The 23,561-nt window shown below is 37.8% G+C and overlaps 1 protein-coding gene across 1 annotated transcript in view; it reads right to left on the bottom strand.

Moving 5' to 3' along the window:
* The window catches only part of LOC111161922 (E3 ubiquitin-protein ligase HERC2), a 232,403-nt gene that overhangs the window by 58,838 nt on the left and 150,004 nt on the right, over positions 1 to 23,561 (bottom strand). Inside the window, exons 53-68 of the mRNA XM_022525994.1 lie at positions 22,368 to 22,558; positions 21,538 to 21,643; positions 21,362 to 21,453; positions 17,613 to 17,788; positions 14,216 to 14,327; positions 12,643 to 12,724; positions 12,400 to 12,543; positions 10,823 to 10,913; positions 10,132 to 10,309; positions 9,865 to 9,946; positions 9,611 to 9,782; positions 8,297 to 8,441; positions 7,192 to 7,417; positions 4,197 to 4,368; positions 2,808 to 2,997; positions 2,132 to 2,272 (exon numbers count right to left, since the gene is read on the bottom strand). Of these exons, the coding sequence (XP_022381702.1) occupies positions 2,132 to 2,272; positions 2,808 to 2,997; positions 4,197 to 4,368; positions 7,192 to 7,417; positions 8,297 to 8,441; positions 9,611 to 9,782; positions 9,865 to 9,946; positions 10,132 to 10,309; positions 10,823 to 10,913; positions 12,400 to 12,543; positions 12,643 to 12,724; positions 14,216 to 14,327; positions 17,613 to 17,788; positions 21,362 to 21,453; positions 21,538 to 21,643; positions 22,368 to 22,558 (2,300 nt within the window). The remainder of the gene's footprint in view (positions 1 to 2,131; positions 2,273 to 2,807; positions 2,998 to 4,196; positions 4,369 to 7,191; positions 7,418 to 8,296; positions 8,442 to 9,610; positions 9,783 to 9,864; positions 9,947 to 10,131; positions 10,310 to 10,822; positions 10,914 to 12,399; positions 12,544 to 12,642; positions 12,725 to 14,215; positions 14,328 to 17,612; positions 17,789 to 21,361; positions 21,454 to 21,537; positions 21,644 to 22,367; positions 22,559 to 23,561) is intronic.

The raw sequence follows: 23,561 nt of genomic DNA, 5'->3' as shown, positions 1-23,561 counted from the left end.
TGCCAATAACAGGGGCTGGATTCTCACTTTCAGAGAAGAGAGTTATAAACACAGAAGGGGAGAAAAGAAGAAAAGAAGAGTGAGTCCTGTGCTGTTAGAACTGATTGTATTGTTGTTGTGAACCAGTGGTTTTCAAAATATGCCATTTATAAAGAAATAAATAAGCGTACTTCTCTGTTCTGTATGTATACATACACATACATTCCCTACCTCTGTCCACTTGGAAACAGCAACACCCCAAGAGCAATGAACACTTGAAGATCTTGCCTTTTAAATACCACTCTCTACTAAAAAGAACCAAGGCCTCCTAGAGAAAGGAGGGTAAAACATTTTGTTGAGCTTATCTAGAACCTTGTGTTGTGCCAGAAAGCAAGAAAACACTCAAAAAAATGATGAGAACATCTTAAAGGGGCAGATAAAATTCTATAAAATATTTAAAGAAGAATTAACATTAATCCTTCAAACTCTTTAAAAAAACAAAACAAAACAAAAGATAGGGGCGCCTGGGTGGCTCAGTCGTTAAGCGTCTGCCTTCTGCTCAGGTCATGATCCCAGGATCCTGGGATAGAGCCCCACATCAGGCTCCCTGCTCAGTGGACAGCCTGCTTCTCCCTCTCCCTCTGCTGCTACCCCCTGCTTGTGCGCGTGCATGCACTCTCTCTCTGTCAAATAAATAAATCTTTAAAAAAAAAAAAAAAATGAAGGAACACTGCCCAGCTCATTCTATGAGGACAGTATTACTCTAATACCCAAACCAGGCAAACACATCACAAGATAACTACAGATCAGTATCCCTTATGAACACCGGTATAAAAATCCTCAACAAAAGAGCAAATCAATTCAGCAATGTATAAAAAGGATTATACACTTCAAATACAGAAAGAGACAGAGCAAGCATAAATTCCGTGGTGTTGGACTGAAACTGAAAATAGTAGTTTGAACTATTCATGGTTTTTATTATAAAGATAAGATGCTGAAGTAGAAAAAATTGTGCATATGCATGCACGCTTGCTGAGAAGGTGTAAACCAAGGACATCTGGTAGCAACTAACTTACCAAGTTTCCAGATCTTGTTTCTAAATTTTATGATCCACTAAAAGGAACCAGGGCTCCTTGGAAAAATGGATGATTCCAGAGCAGGGAAAGGGTAAGTTAAAGTCTGGAACACGTTTTTGTGGCAAAAAGTAAAGAAATGCTCAAAGAATTATGGGGACATGTCAGAAGGAGAAATGAACCAGCCAGAAAGGGATCCCCATGGCCATGTCTGGTACAATTTGGGTGTCAAATGATAACAGTAATGAATGTCATTATTTGAGTAAAGTACGATCCCATGATTCCATACCATCATAGATGGATAGACAGACAGACAGACAGACGAAGATGAGAAGGGAAAGTTCTCACAGAAGAACAGCAACAATTATATTCAAAAAGGAATGATGAAATTTGCAAAATCACCATGTGACAACTACCACAGTAATAATGGATTCAGCTAGAATCATCAATAGATACTAAAAACTGGTGGGTAAAATAGGAGGAAAAAGGTACTTACAGGTATTTATAGTCTCAAAGTATCTCCCCATGAATACATCCTAACCCACTTTTATTAACTTCTGGTGGAAAAACCTGGCAGACGCTCTTGACCAAGCAATAAGAATTAATATCACCAGACTGCAGCAAATAAACAATGCACATACATCAATGGGATGCACTGAAAAGAACTCTACATCCTTCCTGTAGTATCCATCCAAAGGAAGAATTAAAGAATGTTCCATACTGAATACTAAAGAGACATCAATCAACCCTGAGTTGCGTTCTAGACCTATAAAGAATACTATTAGGACAATAAGCAAAATCTGATTAGATCTGTGGATTAGAAAGTAATCCTGGATCAATGTTAATGCCCTGACACACTGAAGCCTTGAGGATGAACGGGGATTGTGCCCTGCAGCTACCCACCAATGGTTCAGAAATGCCAACAGCTAGAGAACCTAGGTGAATAGTATATGGAAGTATAATGTGCTATATTTCTATGTACTAATTCTCCAACTTTTGTGTGCATTTAAGATTATTTCAGAGTCCAGCAAATTTAAGATTATTTCAAAATAAAATGTTAAAGAAGAAAGCTCCTTGACCTCTTTGGTTTTTGTCATAGTTTCTGCAATGATGCTGGCAGCTCCTGGGTCGTCCGTCACTGGGATAAATGGTCGAGAAGAAGCTGAGGAAGCAGATGGGGTCACTGCAGAGGGGGTCACAGCATCCTCAGAAGATATCATCTAGTTTAAAAATACACAGGAAGAGGGAAAACTGAGCAGTGTGGCACACCTCCCACACAACTCCAAAAAGCTTTCTCTCAAACCCCTTAAGCCAGAGGTTAACAAGGTGCTTCCACCATCCTGGGGTACAGGGCAACTCTCCAAAGTCAAACACATTCATATTCCCATGAAAACCTATTAATATTCACAAAAGGCCACATGAAGAAGATTAGAAATGAGTTCATATCTCTTCAAGTTGGGTTTTCCCCCAAAATAAGTTACAAAAACTCTTGGCTTTCAGAGCTTTAATGTTCCAGAATCATGGATAAAGGACTGTGGACTTGTATTTCACAACTTTTTAAAAAAATTAAAGTATTTCTATTTAAACACTATAAAGATTCTTTTAAAATTGTGTATTTTTTAATTCAAGCCAAAAATCACAGCAGTAGGAACAAAAGCAGTCTGAATTAATTATACTTTATACTGAATTAATTATACTTTCCTAAACACAAAGTTTGATCTAATGTTACATTATTGTTTTACTATTTATTTTTACCTCTCCTCTCTTTTCTTGCCATGGATTTGGACTCAGTCTGTCTTCAATATCAATAGCCAGCACACATTCCTCTCCACTCACAGGACTGGCCATAGCAGATGCATCAGAAGGAGGTGCCGAGGAGGTAAATGAAGGACACTCCACCGGGGCAATCATGCCAGCTGGCATCAGGGCCCCAACCACCGCATCTCTGTCAGGAGAGAAAGCCAGGCCTGTGGTGAACTGCCCTTCACCACTGCAGGACAGAAGACCCAGGAGGAGGGACAAACACTTACTGAGTGACTCCCTCATTTTTATAGGATACATATAAAGCAGTTCTGGGAAAATACTAAACCAATATTCATCAGCTAAAAGCTACAATGTTTACTTATTATCTTATGACCTTGGTAATGACAGGTGAAAAAATACCAAATATAAAAATCAGACCAGAATAAACCCCCAGATTCCCCTGAGAACTCTTCTAGGATTGTAAGAACCTGAGGATAATGTTTTATTTACTAAAAGCTGTGTATCAAGGATGCCTCATATAAGGCAGCTAAGACTAAATGTCCTCTCAGTGACACAGTTGGCCTTCAGTATGAAACTAATGTTCCTGTGTAATTTATTTCTACTCATCAGGCCCATAATCATGAGAGATGAGCTACTAACTCAGACAGAAAATAGCAGCAAAATGTTGAAAAAGATAGCATTGTTAAAACTCTGTTTATCAAGTGTTTGAGTGAAGGAAATGTCAAGTGATCTTAAACATCACTGTATAGTTGTATCAGTTAATTCTTCCTCTCATTCCTCAAATAGTAATGCTTAGAGCTTACTGGCCATAAAAATAAAAAATGGTTTTTAATTTGGATTTCTTTCTTTTTTCTTTCTTTCTTTCTTTTTTTTTTTTTTTTGAGAGAGAGAGAGCGAGCAGGGGTGCAGGAGGGGGTAGTAGGAGAGGAAGAGAGAATCTTAAGCAAGATCCATACCCAGCACCCCAATTTGGATTTGATTCATATTTCAACCCCCATTAAAAAAAGCACAGGGGTGCCTGGGTGGCTCAGTTGGTTACATGTCTGACTCTTGATTTCGGCTCAGGCTATGATCTCAAGGTCATGAGATCAAGCCCCATGTTCTCAGGCTCCATACTCAGCAGGGAGTCTGCTGGAGATTCTTTCTCTCTTCCCCTCCCTCTGGCCCTCTCTCCCCACATATGCATATGTGTTCTCTCCAAAATAAATAAACAGATTGTTTAAAAAAAAAAAAATCACCATTCACTAAGGGTATATGACCTAAAACTCACAATATTTAAAGACAATACTATAACATTCTCTGAGACATATGATCAACCAAAAATACAAAACCCAAAGTTTAAATAACTGCAGGATTTCAAAAGCTAGTCAACAAGCCTACCTGGCATACATGATTTGCAATGCTGTAAGTATATGAGATAAGGCCTGCTGTTTGGCCAGATTTCCATCCAATGACAGGAGAATCTTGGCAAGAGAAGGGCGATTTGGCTTAGAATTATTTGCACCACTGATTTTATTGCTGGCAGCAGAAGAATCAGCATCTGAAGGCACACCTGAAAAAGGAAAATAAAATTTGGGATCAATTTTAAAGATCAGAGTTTGCTCTATTCCTATTTGACCTTTCCAGTTTATTTCTAAAACACACTCCAATCTGCATTTTGCTATTTTACAGATTAAGTATTAGGTTAATGGTCTTCCAGAATAAAAACAAAAACAACAACCTACTTACTTATACTTCTATAAAAAAGTTATTTTCATCAAAGCTTCATTGTTTAGCTACCAAAAAAAGTGATGAAAATATAGTAACTACCCGTATTTACTTACCACTGAAATGCAAAACAAAAAATAACACAAAACAATGGAGAGAAGACAAAATGTTCACCAACGAACAGTCTTACTAGACACATGATCCAGCTCATCACTGCCCTAAGAGTTTGCAGGCTTCGGCCAAGGGAAGGGAACCAGGTGGAGCTCAGTGGTCTATATGAGTAAAGGAGGAACAGCTCTGGGGAGAGAGGCCAGTGTGGTCAGACTTCACAAAACAGAAGCAGAGAAGACACAGTTGCCCAGATAAGTGCCAGGGAGTTGTGCAGGTACCCTCACTCACCACAGCTGAGGATGCAGCAAAAGGTGATGGGTGCCTACATGAGAGGAAGTTCCCAAAGCCAAAGAAAGAACTACATGATAGTACTACAGGCCCCACACACAGGCTGGAAGAATACAGAGGAACCAGCATAGCAGTTGCTCCTGTCAGCCAGACATGAAGACCTCATTATTCTCAGAACGTCTTGTCTCAGTGGTGGGGAATTCTTAGCCTCAGACTAATATCAGGTCTGAAGCCAATAAACAAATCCAAAACCAAGACCCAAAAGGAACAAAATGTTACAGAGTAACTTAACCGTAAGCTAAAGAAGATTTACAAACAAAAATCTCCAGCAGACAATTTTTCTTTTTTTAATTTGACACAGAGAGAGAGATCACAAGTAGGCAGAGAGGCAGGGGGGGGGGGGGGGGAGCAGGCTCCCCGCTGAGCAGAGAGCCCGATGCAGGGCTTGATCCCAAGACCCTGAGACAACGACCTGAGCTAAAGGCAGAGGCCCAACCCACTGAGCCACCTAGGCGCCCCTCCAGCAGGCAATTTTATAAAAATTGACAAGCTTATTCTAATACTCAAAACAGCATTTGAAAAAGAGCAAAGTTAAAGAATTACCACAGCCTGAATTGGGTCTTTTATAAAGTTATAATAATCAAAATAATGTGGTATTGGCATCAAAATACAAAAAATAAGTCAACAAAACTGAGCATCCAGAAATAGATCCATAACATACAAAGACAACTGATTTTTTACAAAGGTGCAAAAAGCAACTCAACAGAGAAAAGATAGTTTTCTTAAGTAAATGCAACTGTATATCCACACACACACACCTCCACCAAAGAATTCAGTACACATCTCACACAATATATAAAATTTAATTTGAGATCAAGCATAGATTTAAATATCTAAAACTCTAGAACTTACATAAAAAAATACAGGAAATGAACCTTTGATTTTGAGTACACAAAGTCTTTTTAGATGTAACTCCCAAAGTATGAGCCATTAAAAAAATGGACTTTATCAAAATTAAAAATTTCTGCTCTTTAAAATTCACTTGTGGAGAGAATGAGAAGATAAGCAACATTGGGAGAAAATATTTACAAGTCACATATCTGACAAAAGACTTGTACCCAGAATATATAAAGAACACTCAACACTCAATAAGAAAACAACCTAGTTTTAAATACAGGCAAAAGATAGGAATAGACACTACAAAACAAAACAAAACAAAACCATATTTGGATGGTAAATACACATGATGCTCAACATCATCAGTCATCAGGGAAATGCAAAGTAAAACCGCAATGAGATACCACTACATATCTACACAAATCTAAGTTCAAATTATAAAAACTGACCAAACCAAGGGTAGACAAAAATATGGAGTGAGCTGGAGCTTTGGAACAATGACTTTACAAAAACAGTCTGTAGGATTCTTGAGAAGATAAACCTGTACCTACCATATGATTTAACCATTCCTCTCCTAGGTATTTACCCTAGAGAAATCCAAGTATAGGTCCATATCAAGACTTGTACATGAATGTTCATAGCAATTGTATTTGTATAGCCAAAAACTGGGAACAACCTCAAAGTCCACCCACAGGCAACTAATAACAAACTGCAGTACATCCATAAATGAAATACTACTTGACAAAAAAGAAAAGAATGAATTATTAGTATATGCAACATGGATGAATTTCAAAATAATGATGCTGAATGGAAAAAGTGAGATTTTAAAAGTACCTACGGTATGATTCCATTCATATAAAACTCTTAAAAATACAAACTGATATAGTGTCAGATAGCAAGCCAAGGGGTTGTAGGAGAAAGAGAGGCTGAGAAGGGGCACAAAGAATATGTATATTTTCACTTATCTTGACTCAGTGATGCTTTCACAGGTGCACACATGTCAAAGCTCATGGAAATCACACTTTAAATATGTAAGGTTTGTTGAATGTCAATTATATCTGAGTCAAGCTGCTAAAAATACCAAGTAGCCCAGCGCAGCACAGTGCTTATGTATGTCAAGTAGTTATTATATAGCACTTTATATATGCCAGAGTTGACCTGATCATAATATAAGAATCAGCATCATATTTCCTTTCAAAATTCTCCTTCCAGCACGCAAAAAGCAAAGTACCATGGTTATTTTGAGACCCTGGTACAGAATGCAGTTAATGCAGTGCTACAACCTCTAATCTGGTGGTCTTATTAAATATTCTAACTATGATGTTCCTGTACCCTACAGAAATATCTCATACTAAATACAAATCTGTGTTACCTAAATAGGAAGCACCTAAAGGGTCTCTTGCAGTCTGAAAGAGAACAGGCTCATGGACAGAGGGTGTTGCCACATCAACGGTAGTCCATGCCACACTGTGTGAAGACCCACAAGCCACTCGTGTGATCTTCTGGCCTTCTAAGCCTTGCACAAGTGTAGGCTTTCTATTAACTGTGGTTGTGCCATTGCCCTGTTGGCCATGGTCGTTATCTCCCCAAGCATAAACCTGTTACAGGAACAAAAACAGAATTTTTCAACATTTGAGAACATTGTCTTTAAATTTACTTCAAAATTCTCTCCAATAACTATAAGTAAGTATTTATTTACTATCAATCCAATGAATTCAACTGTTCTGTTTTGTTTTAGGAAACAGGGAGATTCTCCTCTTCAAATAAGTTCAATACTTATTTATTTTCCTTTATTTTGCAAAGCAAAGTGATCAAAAACAATATGCTCACTTTTCATGTAATTAACTTCTTGGCTTTACAGATTTAGAAGGAAGAATTCATTTTTAATTCATTTTGATTTAAAAAAGCAAACAGTGTGCTCTTGTTGCAATGAGCACTGGATGTTATATGTAAATGATGAATCACTAAATTCTACTCCTGAAACCGATGTTACACTATATGTTAACTAACCAGAACTTAAATAAAATTTTGGGGAAAAAAGGTGCTAATTTGTTGTCATAAATGAATTTTTAAAATATAACAAAAGCCTGTCATGATATGGATTCTCAAAGCAGAAGAATGAGTAATACTTGTCACAGATGACTTTATTTCTAAAATGACGAACATATCTCTCCATTGGCTATCAATTTCTCAAGTAAAACACTGTTAATACCTTAGCAGCAGGAGCACCTTCAATGACAATAATCTTTTCATATTTTTCATGTGGACTTTAGATCAGGAAAGCCTACCACTTTACAACATCTGTCAGTCAACAACTCTTCAATTTACCAGGTGTTCCTGCCTAAGCTGACAACTGGGCAGACATACACAAGAACAAAACGGGTACAGCCTGTCCTCCTGGTTCTTTAAATACTAAGACTCACTTCATTTCATCATGAATTATATTTTCAACACAAGGACTTATCACCTTAGCTTACCTGCCCTGCATCTGTGACTGCCAGGCAGTGCAGGGCCCCAACAGCCACATGCACAATCTTCTTCCCTCTCAGCCCTTCCACCACCTGTGGTTTCCGTACATGCACATCAGAGCCATGGCCCAATCTGAAGTAATCCCCCTTTCCCCTGAAAGGAGGTCAACAGTGTGCATTTTAATATATGGTTACCATCTAGCAATGTTCCACAGGAAAACACTCATTTGTTTACAGCATTAGAGCCAGCTCATTAACATCACATGCAGTGCCCACAGTCTCTGAAATTATGTTATAAAATAGTATATCATTAATTCAAATTAATTCTTTAATTCTACAGCAAGATCCTTAATGTGTGTTGTATAACACTTAAGTTACTGATGTAGGTCAATTCTTCCTCAAGCTGCCTCTGAGACACAATACTCAAGTTAAGGCCCATCACATTGTCACAAGGTCAGCTGGTTGTCCCTCTCCTTTTAAATTTAATAAATAAGCTTTCACAAGAAAGTCATGAACTTTTTAAGGATCAAAGAAATCAGAAGTCTGCTTTCTGCCCAATTGATCACTAGGCTTCTGGCGTGGTAAGAAAAAAGAAACCTTCTACATAAATCTCACCTAAACAGGGAAGACAACAAGCTGGGCTAAAATTTCTCTAGTCTTCACTTCCAAATGACCCAGTTACAAGAAAAATTTATTATAATACTGTCACTAATCCCAACTTGAAATAAATAAAAGAAAAAAGATGCTGGATGTAAGAAAATGAAGGTTTGAGGCAGCTGGGTGGCTCAGTTGTTAGGTGTCTGTCTTCAGCTCAGGTTATGATCCCAGGATCCTGGGATCGAGCACTGCATCAGGCTCCCTGCTTGGAGGGGAGCCTGCTTCTTCCTCTCCCACTCCCCCTGCTATGTTCCTGCTCTCACTGTCTCTCTCTCTCCATTTTTTTCTTTTTTAAAGATTTTATTTATATTAAAAAAAAAGATTTTATTTATTTATTTGACAGAGAGACAGAGATCACAAGTAGGCAGAAAGGCAGGCAGAGAGAGAGAGAAGCAGGCTCCCCACTGAGCAGGGATCCTGCTTTGGGACTTGATCCCAAGACCCTGAGATCATAACCTGAGCTGAAGGCAGAGGCTTAACCCACTGAGCCACCCAGGTGCCCCTCTCTCTCTTTCTAATAAACAGAATCTTGAAAAAGAAAGAAAGAAAAGAAAAGAAAATGAAGGTTTAACCATCCCTGCCGGGGGGGATGGAATACAGGGCAGAAGCCCACCACTGTCTCACATGGACACATACACACTGATGGGTGACAGAGAGTTTACATACCATGTCCACACCACTCCTGACTTGGTGAGAGCCAAAGAGAACTGAGCTCCGCATTCGATCTGACACACTCCCTGTCCATTCAGTCTCTCAATGTTCTGGGGAATATTACAGCCTTCACTTCCTCCCCGGCCCAGTTTTCCAAAGTCACCATCACCCCAGGAAAATACTAAACCTAGGTTTAAAAAATGCATACTTCAGGCCAGTGCTTCATGATGTTCCTAACCACCCAGATACAGAGTTAGGTAGGAGCTTACCTTCATCAGTCAGAGCCAGGGTCTGTGCATCTCTACTTCCACATGCAACCTGGATTACTCTGTGACCAAGAAGGACTTTCACCTACTCAATTACAAATTTAAAAACAGAATCAAGCACAGGCACTGAGAAAACAAGGGAAATTTTTTCCACAGACTGAAAGCCAATAATGCACATGTCTTTATGAACTTTCCTAGACTCGAAGCTTATCTTCGTTGAAATCAGCAGATGGTAAGCTTTCTGTAAGCAACAAAAATGTGTATAATCACCATTTTGGGCTTCAGTTGTGTTGTATTATCCCCATGTCCCAACCGGCCGTACTCTCCAAGGCCCCAGGTGTATAGCTCCCCACTGGATGTGAGGGCTGCGCTATGTGAGCTCCCACAGGCAATATCCCGGATACGCTTGGTTTTCAAGGCCTCAATAAGCCGTGGCTTGTCACAGTTCCTAAAACAAGATTAAATAATATTCCCTAAAATCAATCCAGTCATTTTTAAAAAAGAAAAAAAGGACATCTACACCAGTCCACATTTAGTCAAAACAACATCTGCAGATCAACTTAACTATCAAACATTAAAACAGATCATGTGAGGCCAAATCACATTCATAGACATTTTTTTTTAAAGATTTTATTTATTTATTTGATGGACAGAGATCACAAGTAGGCAGAGAGGCAGGCAGAGAGAGGAGGAAGCAGGCCCCCCGCCGAGCAGAGAGCCCGATGCGGGGCTCGATCCCAGGACCCTGGGATCATGACCTGAGCCAAAGGCAGAGGCTTTAATCCACTGAGCCACCCAGGCGCCCCCATTCATAGATATTTTTAACAGATATATTTTTAGGTTCCATTTTCAAAAATGACCTATCCTATTTAATTTTCTGAAAAATAACTACCAAAAAGATAATCACTATTATCATCAGTAACCTCGTCTTATTAGCAAGTAATGAAGAAAATATTCTTACATTCTGCTGAAGTGTCCAAGTTTGCCATCGTCACCTTCACCCCAGGAAAACACTTTCCCATCAACAGTTAAAGCCGTAGCATGGCGGCCACCTGCAACATTCACACAGATATGTGCTGTCAAATATAGTTTACAAAAAGTTCACAACATTATTACTTTACTCTGCCTGGCATGCAGCATTTGCTCAATGAATATGTGTTCAACAAATGAGTAGATAGGATCAGCATTTCAGGGCGACAAATACATAAAGTCAGTGAACGTTTAGTAAACTACAAAGTTTAAATCCTAGAATGAATTTTACTCGTAAAGAGGCAGCAAAATAGTGTCATGTTTAATAACGGGGTTCCTGTTACGTTAAATATATAAAAGATCAAAATTCAGACCAAAAAAAAGTAAAAATAAGTACATTTATGACTAGGCAAATTATCAAATACACTGTCAATTAAGCTTTAGAGAAATGTACACCAACTGTGGAGTTATTTAAGCAAAAGTGCCATCAATCACAATTAATGCATTATACCCATTCTTTCATGGTCATGCTCTTCCCCAGTGTAGACCATTCTTCCAGCCCATCTAGTCTGCCCCAAGACACTATCTTTATTGGCATTTTCTCTCTGCCACCTGTGTCCCTGCCAACTCCTGGGCTCTCAGTCCCCCAAATCATTCATTCTCCCCTGTTCCTTACAACAGAACCCACACTAATGAGAGTAACAATGTGCGCAGCTAAAAACTCCCTTGCCCAGAAAGGATGGTGACTGAGATCCAACAGAAGTGAGCTAGGCTTCCTAAAAAGTCCTTTAAAGGGGCTAAGTGGGCTGAGGAAACATCTATGCTTACCTAGACAGAGCTGCATGGCCATCTATCAACAAAGGTGGAAAAAAAGACCAAATGGCGCTTGTGTTCTTCATGGGCACAGAGCCACCGTACTAGTCCAGGTGCCCACCCCCAGACTTTTACAAAGAAGAAAAGTAAAAATTCTATCTTGCTCAAGCCTCTACTGTTTAGACCTGCTTTTATATGGGGTTAAACCTAAACCTACTCAGTGCAGACGTGAAGTGAGTTTTATACCTAATTTAGTTCCATTCTTCAGAGGCCGAGCATAGTGCTTCGAAATAATTCTCAGTAAAGGTTCCCTAAACTGAGAGAAGGTGATTTTTTTTTCAAAGGATCTTTCTTATCACTGAGGTTCACAGACACTCGGGAAATCTGATGAAAGTTACAGGCTCTTTCCCCAGAAAAATAACACATATATAAGCAAGGAACATGATGATTTCAAAAATGCCATCAACCAGAGACCACAGCTCTGAGACTGAAAATCCATACCTTGGAGAGGGGTAGTCCCCATCACACACCTGGAATGCCAACAACTACTGATCTCTAGAAAGCCTCATGTGGCAACAATAATTAAATTCTAGACCACCTGGAGATTTACATTATCCAACTTTTATTCTTAATAATTAAGTAAACTTGAAAAAGAATATAAAGGCACCCTAGAGAAAATTATCTAAAGGCTACAATTATTTGCAGAGCATGAGCAACAGGTTTATCTGCATATGAGTGCCAACTCTGGACTGGTACCTGAATGAACGGCCACCTTCTTGACCACATAACTGCTAAGAGCTGTGATCTGCCGAGGAATGGGCACAGTCCCACTAGAGATGCCCAACCCCAGTCGGCCATTCGTAGCTTCTCCACAGGCATATACCTTCCCTTCCACAGTCACTGCAAAGAACAAGAGAAAGGACAAGACTCACTTCTCACAACATGTTTTTGGTGGTAAGCATAATTTATAAAAAATTTTTAGTATAAGAATAATCATACCTGCAAACAAACTTTTAGAACCACCAGCCACCTGTACCACATTCAAAGCAGACAGTGTCTCAGAGAACGAAGGAACCTTTATCTAGAACAGGATTTTATTTTTTAAGTGAAAGAAGGAAAAAGATCATTTTATTTATGTTTTTAGAATTATAAGTAACCTTATTACAAGGAATATATAAGGAATTACCATTAATTTACATGGTTATATTAACCAAAGAAGTTCTTTTCTCTTAGAGATACACTAAAGTAGTCTAAGGATGAAATAATATATTGAGTTGTACTTTGGGGGGGAGGGGTGTAAAATTAATTAATTAGTTAATTAATTAAAGACAAAAAATGTGACTCTCTACTGTTAACTGTTGAAGCTGGTACAGTAACATGAGGACTCAGGTCCCTAGTCTTTCTACCTGCTATGTTTAAACAGCTCCATAATAAAAGGTGAAAAATAAAACATACATAATGTAAAGATATAACCAAGCATCTGGTAAACTACATTTTATTTCAGGTGTTGTCCTACTCATTCTTATTGATTCTGACATTTCTAAGAAATTATATACTTCAATTTCCCATTATAGATGGGTGTGACTTAATTTAAAATTCATAAAATCCTTGTCTAAGAAACCCTTTATGATTCCTAGAAATTATCAGATAGTCACTACTACAGTACAAGAAAGAATCATCATCCCAACCACAGAACGCTAAATCTATCCTTCATGTGTAAACTCCAACAAAGGGCCATGTGCCTCAGGATCACCCAGGCAGCCCCGCACTATCACAACTGAGACTCCAGACCTTACTGCCCCCTCCCCACCTCCAAATGGAGTCTAGGGGCCTAAAACATAAATGCATTCAAGGCTGTTCAAATAAAGATGAAAATTTGTTGTACTTGAAAGGGGAGACTTAAAATGAGTTCTAACTTTCCTTCTCAGCTTCTCAGCAATGCAGATAATAAGGGTGGGTGAAGTCTCACAGAATACTAAAAGGAAGCAGAGACACTTACTGAAGAGAAACTGTGTCCAGGCACTAAAACTTGGAGGAATTTGTTTTGTGGCACCTCAGTAAAGAGACACTAAGTAACATAACAGATACTGAATTCAACACTGGTTCAAATGCATCATTTGTTGTATCTACTCTTTAAATGATATCTTGCCCATCTTCATACCACCATGACATTTTTTACACTTTATTCTGTTCATGGTAAGCAAAAGAGCTTACTGTACTGATGGCAAAATAAATATAATTAAAGTCTATAATTTTCATCTATATGCTTGTCAAATCTTTTCAAAAGTGCATTTGGTAGTTTATAGAACAACAATAATACAACATCTAAAATGCACTATTTTCCAAGGACAGAGGCTTTAACTGAAACTAAATTTGATAATGTCTGCAAGTTCAAATTAAGAATTTCTACAGAAAAATCAATTTAAAAAACAACTTACAGAAGGTAAACCATCATAAAAACCTTAAAGAGGTCTGATTATTATTAAGCCTCTCTAGAACAAAGGCACCAGCAAAGCTCCTTCTCAATCATGTGATTACAGGTGACATAGAAGAAGGGTTGAGGGGGGGATACCTTAGAGCCCTTCAGGCCGCCCAGCTGGTCCTTGTCATTAAGTCCCCAAACAAACACTTTGGTTCTTATCGTAGCTGCTGATTCCAGCCCTGCAGCCTTCTTTCTAATAAGGCTAATCAAACAAAAAAGACAGAAATAGAGGTCATTCAACATAAAAATATTTTTTTTTAACAAAAAGGAAAGCAACCTCAAGCAAGCAAAGTTTACAGAATACTATCAAAAACTCTAAAAGTTTTAATATAATGAAACCTCAAGTAAATACACAAGTTAGTGTACCAGAGGGTCAAAATTTCTAGATACCAGCATGCTACCTTTTAAAACTAAAATTTAACTCTAGCCTTGTTTTTGGTGGAGACCATTCTATGACAGACTGTGCAGCTCTTTTCTTCTTATACACCAAGCTGAACACCACAGCTGTTTTACTGATTCATAGATATTTCCACCCAATGCGTCAAAACATAGCTACTATAGATGTTAAATGCAGAGAACACTGATTAAATGGCCGTAGGACTCATCACTGGACCTGGCATTTTGGCAATGTCCTTACCTAAACATCTGGTCATTTTTTTCCCTCATACGAACTAATAAAATAGATACAACCATACAATTTTTGAGGTACTCTAACATAGATATATGCCCCAAAGCAAAATGCAATTTTCTTCCTTCACACCCTCTGCCCACCATATAGGCCAGCTGGGCTAGATGTCCCTTACTTCCTTTCTCTCCTGAGAGGCCTGCCTCACACCCCAAGGCTTCTGAAGCATAGCTCTGGCAGCTGGCTCCCACTACCTTGCTCATTCCATCTCCTGACCTGCCCTTAATGGACTCGAAGTTTAATCAACAGAGCACTCTAATTCTTGAACTTGAGACCACCAAGTACATGGGACAGTGTTAGATTTTCTTGGTTGTTAGTCAATGCCAGGTACTAAGGAACCTGTATTTGATTTTGTTTGCTTTTGTTCTATTTTTATAAACTAGAATGAACAACTAAAGGCTCCAGAGTCTAGGTTCTAGATAGGTAAGATTTTTTAACATATTATATACTAATAAATATTTACTTTAAGGGATAAAAATCTTATGATTTGGGGATTCAAATGTAGGAAAATCCTTTCATCTGATACCAGGCACAAGAGAGCAAGTATATGTATATTGTAATTATAGAGCTTCCTCTGCTTATAATATTTTACCTAAATAAACTCATTACAAATTGAAAATATCATAAAGTGAAATGTATTTTAAAACTACACCTAACCCACTCAACACCATAGCTTAGCCCTGCCCACCTTGAACATGCTGCCCACCTTGAACACTTACATTACTCTACAGTTGGACAAAATCATCTAACACAAACCTATTTCATAAATAAGCATTGAATATTGCATGTAATTTCTTTAATACTATGCTGAGAGACAGTATGGTATGAGTACAGAATGGCTGTAATAAGTATATTGGTTATTTACCCTTGTGATTGCAGGACGGGAGCTATATAGCTCACGGCTGCTGTCCAGTATTTTAAGAGAGGATTGTACCACAGATTGCATGGATTTTTCAGGCAAAGATCAAAATTCAAAGTTCAGTTTCTATGGAATGGGTATTACTTTTGCAACTATTGTAAAGTCAAAAACTTGCAAGTCAAATAAATTGCAGACTATCTATACTTGACGTATCTTGTAACACATTTCTGGTCAAAAATATGTATGGGAAACCAAGACTTATATTCAAGATACATAGTGACTGGTACCATGTAATTATTAACCAGTCAGAACAGAGGCCAGCGGTAGTCAGTGTGGGCATACCCCAGTTGTACATGTGCTCTGCGGGAGACTGTATTTGGACAACTTACTCACACTGAAATTATTAGCTAATAAATATCTGACAAGAAAAGAAAAACATTACATTCAAATATCTAGAATTCTTTTGTTAATGTATTCAATTACATAAAAATTTAATCAATGAGTAAACCTCAAACTTTTTACACTTGATCTTAGCCAAAAGGCCAAAAAGTGATTTTTGCTTATCTCATATATACATGTATTTACATATTTGTCCAAATCATTTTCGTAGTTAACAAGAACACGCAAACCTATTATCCTTTCTCTTGAAAATCTCAATGATTCATTTGAGTGAACTGGTATTTTCCTTCCTTACTTAATGTATATAGGTACTATCAGTTTAAATTATAACATATAATACAACATATATTCTAGAATATACTAGTAATGTTACATATACTATTTTCTTTTCAGTTCCAGTGTGAAGTTTCCAAAATAAATCAGGACTGAATCCAAACCCAAGCTCACAGAACCATAGAATAACCTGATTTATTATCTTAGTTGTCACCCATTCATGACTAAGAAAATGTGCTTTAATAGCAGTGAGAGGCAGAGCTCCTATTTCTAAAAGAAAGACAACTTACATCACATTCTAGAAAGCACTTAGTGCAAAGGGCAGTGGTCAGAAGAACTCAGCGAGCATGGTACCTGCCTCCTTCATGTATTTACAAGTACCAGGCTACACCAACAGGACAACAGAAACACACATAAACTAATTTTGCATATCCTTTGACTTACCAATTTACTTTTTAGCAATTTATCTAGGAAAATACAACTTATCTGAGGAAAGAGATTATCTATGTTGTTTTCTGCTGGGACAGGAACAAGGCTCAGAACAATCCCCTGCACATACCAGTCCTCCATAAACATCTTAGATTAAAAAAAGCAAATGTGCAGAAACCTGGCAGGTATCTTCCTTCATCCTTGGTATATGTTATTGTCCTGCAAAAAACACCTTTTCCTGCCCATCTGATTTTGAAAACTCTGACTTTTCCTGAAAGTATGCCTTTAGAGGGTGTTTTCCTTGTCCTCCTGACAAATCAACGCTCTTTGGCAGGTTCTCAAAAGACCGTGCACTTCTCCTCCACACACTTTCCATAGTCATAAAGCCACTCTGATGTGTGTGAGTTTGTCTTATTTTATTGTGCATATTCACTACAGCATTCAAAGGATGGGAAACAGGGCTTAGCCCACAACAGGTATTCAATAAATGGATGGTGAAGGAATAAATACGGTAATAGTTGTCACTATAGTACTCTTGCAAAATACTGAATTGAGTAAATAAATGAGAACATAAGACGAAATATTGCGCTCAATAAAATTACATGACAAAAGACTAATGACAGATATTTTGGAGATGAATGCTGCTCACAGCTGCACAATAATGTGAATGTACTTAATACCACAGAACTAGACATTTAAAAATAGTTAAGAGGATATGTTTTATGTTGTATGCATTTTACCATAATAAAACTACTCTCATTATGAAGTACACTCTTATTAAATATTTACTTTTAAAAGTGAGAATTTTGGAATGAGCACCACCAATAACAAATGGCTCTAACCTCCCACTATTGCCTTTTTCGTCTTCTTCCTCTTCATTATCCGAGGCTAAGAAAGGAACTGCTGCCAAATCTTCCTCCTCTGCACGGATCCGTCCCAGCAGGATAAGACCATGGATTTTACAATCAATTCCTGAGCTCCTGCACTGCTTTATAGCAATTTCAATATACCTGTGATACTAGACACAAAAACAGTAAACTACAGACTTTTTAGAATCAAATACATGAGATCCTTAAACCGGAAACCAGCATATTTGAGACATGGAATGTGTGGAAAGTTAGATATGTGGAAAGTCTTTTATTTAAATTCTGGAAATAGCAAGCAAGTTAGGCAAAATTAATACAGTCACGATTGAGTACAGACTGAAAGAACTCATTAATCACCAAGTAGGTCTATCCAAGGCATGGGACTCACACTGATTTTCTGACTAAAATGAAACAGTATGATAGTTTTACTGAATGACTGCAAACTTTTCTGTCTTAAAGCTTTCTTGAGGGGTGCCTGGGTGGCTCAGTCCCTTAAGCATTTGTCTCTTGATTTCAGCTCAGGTCATTATCTCAGGATACTGAGATTAAGCCCCACATTGGGCTCTGCACTGCAGTGGGATTCTCTCCCTTTTCCCAAGCCTGCTTAGTATTCTCTCTCCTTTACCCTCTGCCCTTGCCTGGCTCCCCACTTGCATGCACACGCACATGGGCCCTCTCTTCCTCTCTCTCTTGAGAAAAGAAAAAAAGAAAAAAAAAGCTTTCTTGAATCAAGATGTATTAGGAAAGAGATTAAATGTCAGGTAGTTCAGAGCCTTCATAATTTTTAAAATAAAAATATTCAAATATATATAAATTAGAGACAATCATACAAAGAGCCCAGCAACACTATCACCAAGTTTCAAGTTATAAACATATAAGCAGTTGTATTCATATTTGGATTATATTAAGAAATTATATTAAGAAAATTCCAGACAGGGCACCTGGGTGGCTCAGTGGGTTAAAGCCTCTGCCTTCAGCTCAGGTCGTGGTCCCAGGGTCCTGGGATGGAGCCCCACATCGGGCTCTCTGCTCCGCAGGGAGCCTGCTTCCTCCCCTCTCTCTCTACCTGCCTCTCTGCCTACTTGCGATCTCTCTCTCTGTCAAATAAATAAATAAAAAATCTTTAAAAAAAAAAAAAAAAGAAAAGAAAATCCCAGACAGTGGGGTGCCTGGGTGGCTCAGTTGTTAAGCATTTGCCTTTGGCTCAGGTCATGATTCCAGGGTCCTGGGATTGAGCCATGCATCCAGCTGCCTGCTAGGCGGGGAGCCTGCTTCTTCCTCTCCCACTCCCCCTGCTTATGTTCCCTCTCTCACTGTGTCTCTCTGTCAAATAAAAAAAATCTTAAAAAAAAAAAAAGAAAAGAAAAGAAAATTCCAGGCAGCATGTTGTTTCGAAACTTCAGTAGCTATCACTGAAGTATAGGCATTTAAAAAAAATATATATCCACATTACTATTATCATAGCTAAAGCAAAAATTTCTTATATCATCTAATATGCTATCAGTAATTAACTTTTGTGATCATCTTATAAACATTTTTCTACAGTTGGCTTGTTCAAATCAGGATCCAAATAGGATGCAACCTCTCCCTGTTATACCTTTTACACTCAATTGTTAAAGCTGTTTCTTTGCCCTACAGAACGCCCAACATCCTGTACTTGGCATTTATAGTATTCCTCTATTCCTGCATGTCCTGTAAACAGAGTGATGCAGCAGGAACCACAAATACTTCCAGCAACTTCTTATTGCCTCAACTGGACTTGCTCAAACCTCAAGCTCTACCACCTATGATCTCACAGGAAGCACATGTGGAAGAAAGCCATTGAGATGCAAAAGACAAATTAAAAAATGAAAAATTCTACAGGAAAAGGAGACCCAGTTTCCTTCTTTAGCAAGGAAAAAACAAGAGAATTAAGACTTAAATTAAGTACAAAGTGCAGGCACATAAACCAACTACAAAAAGATATTTATGGGATAACTGGGAAAATGTAAACACTGGCTGGATATTATATGGTTATTAAAGAATAACCATTAGGTGTGATAATGGTATTGTGGTTACATTTTTTAAGTCCTTGTTACAGATTAATATTGAAGTATACAATATGGATAAGGTCATAACTCGGACTTGCTTTTAAACATTCTAGGAATTTAAAAAATGGGGGACATGAAAGGAGACAATGAAACACAACTGACAAAAATGTTGATAACTGCTGAAGATGGGCCAGAGGTTTGTGGAGGATTTCTATTTTTGATTATGTTAGAAAATTACCATAATGGGTCATTTTTATGGCAAAGACAATCCTAGAATGTCCACTGGCTTCCCAAGAATGATAATATTCTAGTTCTTAAATTGGTTAGAATCTGGAGAGTGGGTCATGAGTTTTCCAATTACTCACAGTCCTTCATATTTTTCACATGTGTCATCTATATAACTTTATACTTATCAAATATGTAACAAATTGTTCTGAATTGAAAATTTTTTCGACTATAATATACCTTTTATGAATAATAATCTCAGCTAATTACTGATTTAATTAACTCTAGTTATTGATTTAAAGTATAAAAATATTCAGGAGTATAATTAAGACTTTTAGACAAGCTGTTTTCAGTTGCCTAGCAATGAGTTAACAATAAAATGGATTAAAATTCAATATTATCTTTTTTCAGAAAAACTCTTGTATTATCTTCCATTTTAATAATTTGCCAGTGTATTCATTTATTAACCCCTGGTATTAGTTGGTATGTAAAAAAAAATAGATATTTATCATTTACCATTCATTTAAGAATGAATGGTATCCCAAAATTCTTTTTATTGAAGATTAGAAATAAAGGCCAGATCATCAGTTCTTGGACCTGGGAAAGGAGCTAGTATATTCCCATAGACTGGACACAAGTTACAAACCCATGAACAAATTAACCTAATGGCTATGTATCAGCTTCTTTTAAGTAACACACTGGCACCACCTTGAACTTGTCTACCTCTATGTGGGCAGACTAATAATAACAATAATAATAATAATAATAATAATAATAATAATAAATGGTGAACTACATTTAATAATTTTAAAATACTCACTTATAAAAAACTTTAGATGAGTAAGAGTCAATTATCTAATACCTTTATCCACTATAATTATACCAATTAAATAAGTTCATGAGACAATAGTATAGGTAGTATTATTTTAAGTATATTTAATTTATTAAAATAGTGTTGACATCTATGTAGAAAAATTTATAGGAAGATCTAAGAGACAGTCTCACTGCTGTGTAATATAAAAGTACTACATAAAAGAACCTTCAATGATTCAGCATTTTCAAGATTTACAATAAACTTGTATTCATTTTGAAAAATTCCCTTATAACCCATCAAAATAAATCAATAGCTCAGCACTTGATGCCAACAGGTATGAAAACAAAAAAGCAATTTCAGTGTCATTTGTGCAGTTAGGAAAAAAACCCCTCACACATTAACAGATACATAATGAAAACAATTTGGATCTAAAGAACAATCTAAGGTGCCTAGTAACAACTTTTTCTAGGAGTTTTATTCTCACTTCTTAGTTAAGATAGTGAAGATGAAACTTTTTTTTTCCTTTTCAAGCTGATCTGATAAACAGCAAATTCAAGTTGTATACCTGTCAAATTTTAAAACAGAATTACTTAATTCAGGGGGAAAATAGGCTCCCTGTTAATATAGAGACAGTCAAAAAAGTCATCTCCTCTTACCTCTGTGCAGTCATTCAGAAGGGACACTGTGGTATCAGTGGGGTTAATATTGATTGTCTTTAGTTCAATTAGATTATTTAGGGAGTTTCCGCCTAAAGGGAAGAAGGGGGATAAAAGAATCAGACAAAGGAGTTTTTACCATATGAGAGAAGTACTGAGTAAACTCATTCAATTACCTGACACCACCACTAGGGAAGGCATGTAGCTACTGTCCGCGGGATCCACTATCATTTTTAATCTATGAACAAGAACATCTGGGAAAATCTCCAAACGAATCCAATGCTTTAAGAAAACACCACAACAACAAAAATGTATTATCAGTTAACAGAATTCAGCCATATTTTAGCTATTAAAATAGTGTCACTAAAGCTTGAATCTACATAAGATTTTCTAAAATATAAGATACGGCCTGAGAGAGAGGAGTATTCTACTCCACTATTTACTTGTTTATTAAAAGAAAGTCTCACTTGAAACCCCGGAAATGATTTATTTATAGACTCCTGATCTAGGGTGGTCCATTTACACCCATTAAGGAGCAGGTTATAGAAAACACTATAGATGGAAAAATAGATGGAAAAATAGCCCCTCTTTCCAAGTCTGACCACGAGTTCAGATGATGGGCACCCACAGTTGAGTGCAATTACGATAACATTCTGAAGAGCAACACCTATATGTTCAGATTTATTAGAAAAACTGTTCACCAGAAGCAGAATCTGAACTCATCCATTTTATGTGGGAGAGTAACAAAAATAACAGCACCCTATTACACCCTCTATCAAGTGGTAAGTTAGATAAAATCTATCACATACATCATTTAAAGTCTCTGACAATAAAAAATGGATCGTGTATTACTCAGCAGCTATAAAAATAATTATGAACTAAAATATAAAATCAGTACTGACAGGTGCCATCCCAATATAACTTAGTAGGTTTTTCAAAGTAGAAGCTTAAAAGGTAAAGCCGTCTAAATAAAAGCATTTCTGGAAATGTCCCCATGGCACACTACCTTTCCTTGTGAACCAGATGACTGCCAGCAGGGCTCACTGCCATCAATAAGACGAGAAGCCTGGTTCACAGAGGATGACACATTCAGGCTCTTTACCATCCGGGACCAGCTGTCCAGGAGCATTCCTGGCTGACTGCTATGACAACGCTTCAGCTGTTTTCCAGAACGGCCACAAAATATTGCAGACTGTCCTATTTAATGGTAATGGAACAGTGTTAATACATGTAAGGCAAAGCCTTCCCAACCAAGGGGCGCCTGGATGGCTCAGTGGGTCAAGCCTCTGCCTTCGGCTCTGGTCAAGATCTCAGTAGGGTTCTGGAATCAAGCCCCGAATCAGGCTCTCTGCTCAGCGGGGAGCCTGCTTCCCCCTCTGTCTCTGCCTGCCTCTCTGCCTACTTGTGATCTCTCTCTCTGTCAAATAAATAAATAAAATCTTAAAAAAAAAAAAAAGAAAAGAAAAGAAAACCTTCCTAACCAAGAAATAAAGAATACTACATAGTGATGAGCTTCTTGCTTCAAGAAAATAGTAAGTTCTCAAATTAAAAGAAACTAACAGGGGTGACTGGGTGGCTCAGTCAGTTCAGGAAATCTTGATTTCAGCTCAGGTCATAGTCTCAAGGTCATGAGATCAAGCCCTGTGTCAGGCTCCATGCTGGGGGTGGAGCTTGCTTAAGATTCCCTCTCTCCCTCTCTTCTGCACAGCTGGCTCACTCACTCTCAAATAAATAAATGGAACTAATAAATACCTAAAACAGCTTCAGAAAGCCCAATGTATTTTATACCAATTTATGAAATGAAGCTCATATAATGTTGTGATTTATTCTATCTGACTCTCAAGTAACAACAGAGTGATGTATTTCCGGATGGAAGGGTACACAGAAGCTGAGGTAGGGGAGGTGTAGAGTTCAGTAACAGTGCTAACAAAAAACATTCTCATTAAAAATGCTGTTTCAGGGGCACCTCGGTGGCTCAGTCTGTTAAACATCTGACTCTTGGTTTCTGCTCAGGTCATGATCTCAGGGCCGTGGGACAGAACCCCACGCTCAGCAGGGAGTCTGCTTGGGATTCTCTCTTTTTCTCTCTCTCCCTCCTGGCTCACTTGCACACAAGCATGTGCCCTTTCTCTCTCTCTCTCTAATAAATAAATGGAATCTTTTTTAAAAAATGCTGTTACAGGGGCACCTGGGTGGCTCA

Source organism: Enhydra lutris, unplaced genomic scaffold (genome assembly GCF_002288905.1).
Source record: "Enhydra lutris kenyoni isolate GAN:26980312 unplaced genomic scaffold, ASM228890v2 scaffoldscaffold87, whole genome shotgun sequence".
Lineage (NCBI taxonomy): Eukaryota > Metazoa > Chordata > Mammalia > Carnivora > Mustelidae > Enhydra > Enhydra lutris.
Note: the sequence above shows the minus strand (reverse complement) of the source record. Positions and strands in the feature narration are given on the sequence as shown.